Source organism: Fonticula alba (genome assembly GCF_000388065.1).
Source record: "Fonticula alba strain ATCC 38817 unplaced genomic scaffold supercont2.3, whole genome shotgun sequence".
Lineage (NCBI taxonomy): Eukaryota > Rotosphaerida > Fonticulaceae > Fonticula > Fonticula alba.
In genome coordinates, this window is record NW_009242973.1 from 1,457,346 (window position 1) to 1,466,024 (window position 8,679).

Below are 8,679 nucleotides of genomic sequence, written 5' to 3' on the forward strand. Positions count from 1 at the left end.
ATGGGCGACGAGTTCCCCCACTCGGACACGGACTGCGGCCACTCGGCCGACCGCTCGGCCACCGACACTTTTGACCTGTCAGAGCTGACCACCACCGCCCTGTCGCTTGCCGGCGACAGCTTCGGCGGGCCGGACCTCGTTGCCACAGCCATGCCCGGCTTCGCCGTGGCCGATGACTCGCTGGTGGACGATTGGATGGCCGTCGGCCAGCCCGACGGTCACCCGGCCGCCGTGCCCCCCGGCCACACGCTACTCACGGTGTTCGCCTGCTTCGCCGGGAATGAGTGTGCCTCGGCCCGGCCGGCCTCCAACCATGGGCCGGCCCCGCCCAGCCCGCCGATCTCGCGCCCGGCCACGCGCCCCGTGTCCCAGCACTGTGCCGACCAGGAGGCAGCCCCGGCCCCGGCCCCGGCCCCGACCCCGGTCTCGGCCCCGCCCCCTGGTACCGGGCACATCCCCGTCTTCCGGAGCTCCATCACCCTGTGTGTGCCGGTGGAAAGCAACCTGGCCGACGTGCTGCGCCGGGCCTGCGCCGCCCTCTCCATCTGGGACGACCATAATTACTATCTGGTCGGGTCGACGCGCGAGCTGGCCCCAGGCAAGGGTGGCCCCGCCGGGCCGGCTCCCCTGCGCCCATGTGCCGCGCACACGCACTTCCCCGACTCCGTGGTTGTGGACGCCCTCTGCCTGAACTCCAACTGCGCGGAGATCCTGGCCGAGGCCTGCCCGGCCCCGGCCGCCAGTGACTTCCCCATCTTCTGTTGTGAGGTGGGCCCGGCACCGGGGTCGGCCGCGGCTGCGGCCATATTGGCGGCCTCCGGTGCCACGGCCGCCCTCACGACCACGACCACGGCCACGGCCACGGCCACGGTCGCCCCAATGCCTGGCCACCCTGCCGACACCGGCCCCGGTGGCTGGGATCAATCGCCGCCGCGGTCGCCCATCGAGGAGACCGGCTCCCCGCGGCCGTCGCCGGCGTCGCACATGCTGGGCCAACTGGCATCCAAGCGCTTTTCCGGGCCCTTTTCCGGGCTCGGCCGCAGTGGCGGGGGCCTCCCGGGCGTGGGTCCGGCCGCCGGGGGGTTTGGCTCTCGCCTGCCCCACCGCCACCATCGCCACCACCACCATCACCACCACCATCACCTGTCGACGCAGAGCTCCACCACCGGGCCCGCCGGGGCTGTCATCCCCTCGCCGCCGGTGTCCTCCTCCTCCTCTTCCTCCTGCTCGTCCAGCCACCCAGGGTCCTCGTCCTCGGACACGGCCAGCGATTCGGGATATCCCTCATCGCCGCGGCGCGGGCTCGGCTCCGACGCCGGGCCCCGGTGGTTCGACAGTGGAAGCCTCGGCCGCAGTCGCCGTGCCAAGGAGGCCCCCTACGAGGGCCCCGGTCTCCCGCCCTTCACCCGGGTGGCTGACCTTCAGACCGTGCGTTTCCCCTCTCCCTTGTAGCGGTCCTCTTCCGGGGGAGGGGGGCATCCCACCTCGCATCTGCGCGTGCCCTGCCGCACGCATCCACCTCCCCTGGTCCATGTTGTCCTAACTTCCACCCTCCCGCTGCCCCTCGCACGCACACGCACACGCACACGCACACGCACACGCACACGCACACGCACACGCACACGCACACACACACACACACACACACGCACGCGCACACGCCTCCACCCAGTCCAATCTCTGTCTCTTGCCGGACCTCTTCGCCACGCGCGACATCTTCACCATCCAGCTGGCCCGCGGCGAGTCCATGACCCCGGCCCTGCTGGCATCGCCCTTTGCCGCCGGGGGGATGACCACATCCTCCGACAGCACCGGGGCGCCGCCCGGGGCCGGACACATCTCCGACGGCAGTGCCAGCGACTCGCTCTCGCCCTCCTGGGCGGCCATCGGCCTCGGGGACGGCCTGACCAGTGCCAATGCCGGATTCCAATTCCAGCCGGCCGGTCACTCGAAGACCATGCCGGCCCCGACGGGCCCCGGCTCCGTGATAACCGCCATCACCACCCCCGGGCTGCCGGCCACCGTCACCAGCTCCAGCTCCACCTCCGAGGGCTCCTACCAAACGGGGCCCATCCCCTCCACCGACAGCGGGACATACGGCGGCTCGGAGGGCTCCTTCGCCGATGCCGAGGACATGGACCTCGAAAGCATGGACCTGGTGTCCTTCTCTTCGACCTGCTCCGGGTCGGACCGCATCCCCCCCCTGCCGGAGGTGGTCCCGGCCCCGGCCCCGGCCCCGGCTCCGGCCCCGGCCCCGGCCCCGGCCGGCCGGTCGAAGAAACTCCTACGCGGCTTCAAATCCACCATCAAGAGCCTCTCCACCATGGGACTGCAGGTGACCGGCGGCGGGGGCCCCCGGAGCCCGAGCCTGGCTACGGCCCCCGGCGGCGGGCCCGGCTCCTCGGACGCCTCCACCAGCGAGCCCGATGACGCGGGGCCCGGCTCGCCCCTGTCTCCGACGGCCACGATGGTGGCCTTCCGGGCCTCGTCGGCGGATGGCCCCGGCCCCGGGGCCGGGCCCAAGTCTCCCTGGCACTCGGCCGGGGCCCTGGGCGCCGCGCCGGTGCCGGCCAATGCGGCCATGCTCTCGCCTGCCTACCTCTCCTGCGAGGTGGCTTGCAATGCCGGGCTTGGGTCGTGCGATGCGCCGCACATCCATGGTCCCCATGCTGCCGGGTCTTCGCACATTCTTTCGCAATTCCTGACCCTGCCCTCGAGCAATGCCGCCTCCACCACCGGGGGCACATCCGCCGGGGCTCCGGGCCCGGCGGCCAGCCGTGCTCCCAGTGGGGCTCCCGGGCCGGCCCCCTTCCTCGGCAGCGCCGCCGGGCCTGCCAGCGCCTGCGGACCCAGCGCCGCCAGTGGCCTTGTGTCCTCCGCCTCGAGCATGTCCCTGTCGTCCATCTTCACCTCGGGGTCCTCCTCGGCCCCGGTGGCCGGGCTCTTTTCCTCATCTGCCTCCTCCTCCTCCTCCTCCTCCTCCTCCTCGTCATCCGACCATGATGGCCGCGGTGGGATCCTTTCTCCCGGATCCGGGTCCGGGTCCAGCACGCCCTTCCTCCGGGCGGACGTCATTTCCTCGGCCAATCGGTTCGTCACTCGGCCCAAGCACCTGCGCAAGGACAGTGTCTACTTGTCGGTCATCTTCTTCGACCGCCATATGAAGGTCTTGTCGCACAGCCAGTCCGGGCACCTGCCGTCGGTGGAGATCTGCCGGAACTACGGCCCACTGGAGGCCGACTCGGATGACTTCGTGTGGGCCTTCCAGCGGTCGCTGGACTACGAGAACACCGTGCACGACATGTGCACCTTCCGGCCAGACTCCTCGGCGCAGTACTCCTCGGCCTATCTGGTGCGTACTCCCTGCCACCCCCTCTCTCCTTTGGCTCTCTTTTAGCGAGTCGCTGTGGCAGTTGTGGCAGTTGTGGCAGCTGTGGCAGTTGTGGCAGTTGTGGCAGTTGTGGCTGCTGCCGCCACCGCTGTCACCGCTGCCACCGCCGCCACCGCCGCCACCGCCCCCACCGCCGCCACCACCGGCATAGACCGCGGTTGCTGCCTTTCTTGTTTTCATCCTTCCCTCGCCGGAGCTGACACTTCCCCTCCCCCCCCCCTCCCTCGATGCACCAGACCGACCCCTCTGTGGCGTCGTCCTCCTTCCGCCAGGGATTCCTCCGGGCCGTGGAGCATTTCCTCAGCTTCGACATTTCCATCTTCGGGTACATGTACGACGCGCCGCTGGTGGTCAGCGACCGACGCGTGACACACTTGATGGTCCTGCGCCCGGTGTCAGCCGCATCGCCCATCCGCTCGCGGCGGCTGGACTCCGTCATCCAGGGCAGCGACGTGCAGGAAATCAGCCAGCCGGCCCCGGCCCCGGGGCCCGGGGCTCCGGCCCCCGGGAAGCTCGGCCTCTCCTGGCGCCCGCTGTCGGATCTGATGCTTACCTACCCCGGCGGGCCGTCCTCCGACCACCTGTGGATCAATCTGCCGGCCATCGTGGCGGCCCGGCGCCCGGCCGTTCCGTTGCCCTGTCTGTCACGCTTCCTTTCGGAGGGCGCCGCCCGGGCGCGGTCCTTCACGCACATGGCCGCCGGCCCGGTGGTGACCGACACTTCCTCGGCCGCCGCCGATGAGGACGCCCTCATGCGCACTTCCAGCAGCGGGTGTCTCTTCATGCTGACCAGCAGCAGCTCCTCCGGGGACTTGGTGTCCACCGTGTCCGGGGAGCTGGGCCTGGCGCACCAGGCCGCCGCCTTCACCGAGCCGCGCAGCGATCTCTGCCCGCCGGCCGGTGGTGTGGCCCCCGGCGCCGGCGGCGCCTCCCTGCGCGGTGGTCCTCTCCTGGGGGCCGGCGGCGGTGGCGGCGGCGGCGGTCCTGGGTCCCTGTCGGGCCCCGGGCCGGCCACCAGCTGGGCCCTCTCGCCGGTGGTTCTGTCCCTGTCATGCTCGGCCAACTTGGACCAGGCCCGCTTGTGGGAGGCCTCCTCCTGGGCCGATGAGCGCCTGCTGTCGGCCGGGGCGGTGGCCGATGACCGGCCGCGCCGGCCGCGCAAGCTCGCCGCCCCGGTGGCCACCCCTGGGCTGTATGTGGCCGTGCTCCACATCGACAGCAGCCTCAACATCCAAATTGGCGTGCAAATGACCAATGGCTTCCTGCCGCCGATGGCGCGCGTGCGCGAGTCCGGCCTCCTGACCAACGCCGAGTGGGCCCTCATCCGGCGGTCCTGCGGCACCGACACACTGGCCGTGGACCCGGGGTCGGCGCATGCCGGCCTCCAGCGGCAGCTACTCCTGGCCCTGGACAGCCTCGAGGCCCAAACCGGCCTGCACCTCCTGCATCAGTTCCTGTTTACCGAGGAGCCGGTGCGCCTCGGCGGTCCCGGGTCCACGGCCACCGTGGTTCTCTTTGTCATGCCCATGAGCCAGGGCGGTCGTGGAGGAGGGGGCCCTGGCGGTGGTGGTGGCGCTGGCGGCCGCGGCGGCGGCCCCGGGTCCGGGTCCCTGCTGCCCCTCGGCGGTGGGCTCGGTGCCGGCCCCGGCGCCGATCACCACCTCGGTGCCAGTGGCAAGGGCTCCGGTCGCAAGTCCTCTCTCAAGCAGGTGCTCACCCGCTTTGGCGGCGGCGGCGGCGGCGGCGGCGGCGGCAACAGCAATCGCCCCTCGCCCGGTAGCCTCTCCTCCGGCATCGCGGGCGATGACGATGGCAGCCTGGCCACCGGTGTGCCGCTGTCCGGCGGCGTGGGGCGCGGCTCCGGCCCGGGGTTCGGCTCTCTGCCGCCCTCCTCCGGGATCATCCTCAAGCCGCTGCTCCTGACCGACACCCTATACAAGCACATTTTCTTCCGGGCCCGGACGGCGGCCATGCGCCGGCGCACGCGCGACATCAGTGCCCGACTGGCCTACCTCCACCGGCTGGTGCCGCAGGTGGACGTGGAGCTGGACCTCCTGACGTCGGCCTCGACCCAGCTGATCTTCAGCCAGGCGGCTGCGGCGGCGGCCGCCGCCTCGGCAAGTGGCCCCCCGGACGGGGAGCCTGCCACCGTGGCGGCTCCCCCCCGGGCGGCCGGCAACCCCTTTGCCATGAGCATTGACTTCTTGCGGCAGCTGCGTGCGCGCCTGTTGGGGCTCATTTCGCACTTGGAGGCCCGGCGCGAGGCCGACCGGACCGGCTGGCGCCAGCTCGCCTGGTCCTTGAATGTCATCGAGTGGGAGCGGCAGCGCGCGTTCACCCGGCTGACGGTCGGCCTGCGCCATGATTACTCCCTCGGCGGCGGGTCGGCCGACCTGCCGCTGGTGGCTGGTCCCTCGCCGGGCAGCGGCCCGTTGACGCGGTCCCTGAGCACTTCCGGCGCGAGTCCGCTCTCCAATGGCACGCCCTTGTCCGGTGGCGGGGATGCCGGCGCCGGCGGTGCCGGCCTCCTCTCCGTGGACACGGCGGCCGCCCCGCGGGTGGGCAGCCTCTCCGGCGGCCGGACCTGGGTGTCGCCCTCGGTGCCCACCTCGCCGCAGCGTGGTGCTGCTGCCTGGTCGGGGACGGCCACCGCGCCGCGCTTCTCCCGGCCCCTGCCGCCGGCGCCGCCGGCCCCGGGGACCGTTCGCCTGCCGGGCAGCCTCAGTCCCAGCAGCGGGTTCTCCTCCGGCGGCGTCACCGGCAGCCCGGAGGACACCGAGGCGGTTCTGCAATCGGTCAGCGCCACCTTCGGCCTGCGCACGGGCGACCTGCCGCCGGGGGGTGACCGGGTGCACCTGTCGCCGGAGGCGGCCCTGTCGCACAGCTCCCTCGAGGGTGGGGGGGCTCTCTTCCGGTCGACCTCCGATGCGGGGTGCATCTCGGCCATTCCGCCGGCGGTCGCCGAGCCGGACGCCGGCCGGCTGTCACCGCTGCCCCAGTCCCCGCTCGAGGCGGAGGAGGGTGCCCAGTGTGGCGGCCGTGCGCCGCTTGCTCCGCGCCGCCCGGCCGGCAGCGCCCCCAGCCGCCTGCCCATGTCGCGGTCCGTGCCGTTGGAGATGCACCGGCTGTCCTTGCGTGAGCCATGCATCGCCGCCTCCGTTGGTGGTGCTGGTGCTGGCCCTGGGTCTGGCGTCATCGCATCCACCGGGGCAGGGGCTGGGCCCCTGCTGGGTGGCATGCCGGAGGAGGACGAGCAGGCGGACCAGTAATGGCAGCAGCTGTTGCTGCTCCCGCGGAACCACGGCCCCGGTCTCCTGGCCGCCGCCCCCCCCCCCCCTCCCGTTCACCACAGAGGGCAGCCGCTTGCGGCCGGGAGCATGTCCCCCTCCCACTGCGCCGGTGTGGGTGTTTCCCACGTGCCTCTGCGAACCACTGCCAGCCGCACCGCCGGCCGCGGAGAGAAAGGTCCCCGAGGGAGGAACGAAGAGGGAGCGCGTGCGCGTCTCTTCCCCCTCTCCCCTCTGCGCGCACGCGTGTTCGTGTGCCATTTTCTCTCTTTCCCTCTCTTTCCTTCCCCCCTCTCGATGTCCGTGTGTCTCTCCCTTCCTGTTGCACGTCCCCCCCCCCCCCCCCCAGCCATCGCTTGTACATATTCCAAGGGCACACACTCCTTCCCAGCAGTGGCCCGCCTCCTCGCCCTTTTCCCGATATGCACCTCGCCGCATGCCGCCGCGCGCGCATATTCCCCATGTCCTTGAGCAGCAATATATCCCCCCCCCCCCCCCCCCCCCCCCCCCCCCCCCCCCCCCCTGTTTTGGTGCCTTGTGCGCGGGTGAGTGCGGGATGGCACTGTTTCTGGGACATCAGAACGTCACGTCACATGCCCCGCTCCGGCATGACCCAGACTTTGCTCGTTGGCGTGCAATGCTTGTCGGGTGGCTCATCAGAGTGGGGGACTCAGGGGGAGGGGGGCGTGTGCGGCGGCTGAAAGTGTGTCCCCGCCCCTTGCCACCTCCACAACAAGCGGGCCGCGCCCGGCCGAAGGTGGCAAGCCTCCGCGGTAGGCGGCGAGGGGGCGGCCTTGCGCGCGGCCAGATCGCCTGGCCGAGACCCCGGCCGGGGTCCTCCTGAACGCAATCAGATGCTCGCATCAGGCCTCAGCCCCGTCCTCCCCCCCCCCCCCCCCCCCCCGCCCCCTTCTCCGCCGCCAGTCAGGCGAAGGGGGCGCGCATTGCCTTTCAGGCGGGGCCGGGGCTCGCGGGGCCGGGCCCGGGGCGCCACACACTGGTGCGCCCGCCGGCCGGTGATGCGTTTCGACATTCTTCACGCTCCGGCTCCTGGCGGGAGAGCCTTCTTCTCGCCGGGCCCCTGCGGCCAGGGCTGGCCCGGGGCGGCGGCCGGCCGTCGAGCGGACAAGTCTTCCCCTGGGCCGGCTGCTGGGCCCGCCCCTGGCAAGCCCAATCTCCAGTATGCAGGTGCATCTGTGTCGGTGTGTGCGTACATACGTGTTTCAGGTCCGATGGAGCGTGCTTCCCGAATGTACCCCGTTCCACCGCCCCTTTGGGTGCCCCCCCCCCCCCGCCCCCCCGGTGAAACCGCCCCTGCCGTTGCTAGCTGCGCAGGAGATGGAGACGGCGGTCTCAGCGGTGATGTGTTTGGTCGAGGGATTTCCCCTCGCCACGCCAGAAGCACGGTCTGCCCGCCGGGGGGGGGGGGGCGAGAACCGGACGACGCGTTGCAGGAGAGCCGGGAAAAGGCCGGGGACAATCCCCTTGCCGTTGTTTATTTTCCGCGGTGGCGGGTCTGAATGACGGTGCGGCGGTGGTTTCTCCCACGAATTCCTTCCGCCAGGAGGTATGTTTGCCGCTCGCTCCCCCCCTCCCCCCCCGTTCCGTCCCCTCGCCCAGCCTTCAGCGGGGGGGTGGGGGCTGAGGCGGCCGGGGGCGATCTCACGCGCCCGGGGCCGGACCCCGGAAAGCGAGCCCCCAAGGGACTTGCCTGATTGAACCAACTTCCCCCCTCCCCCGGGGGGGGACGGGGGGGAATGCGCGGGGCTGTCTCCCGAGGACCTGCACTAATGCCGGGCGCCAGAAACTCCAAGCTCACACGGCCCTGGGGCGCGGCGCGGCCAGGCACACTCACACAAGCACTTGCAGACACAGAGCCGGCCGTGCCATCAAAACTGGCCCCAGGCCGGACGGCGGCGCTGGGGCACACGCGTTGACACTCCTCTCCCCCCCCCCCCCTCCTCCCTCGCCTCTTCGCCCGCCTTGCCGGCCCCTCCCTCC

The 8,679-nt window shown here is 71.8% G+C and overlaps 1 protein-coding gene across 1 annotated transcript; it reads left to right on the forward strand.

Moving 5' to 3' along the window:
- On the forward strand, positions 1-6,708 carry H696_02111 (hypothetical protein; the record flags this gene model as incomplete). The annotated part of the gene is made up of 3 exons (XM_009496008.1): positions 1-1,428; positions 1,673-3,352; positions 3,628-6,708. 3 exons carry the CDS (start codon positions 1-3, stop codon positions 6,658-6,660), a joined length of 6,141 nt encoding a protein of 2,046 aa, XP_009494283.1. The 3' UTR covers positions 6,661-6,708.
- Between the last annotated feature and the right edge of the window lie 1,971 nt (positions 6,709-8,679).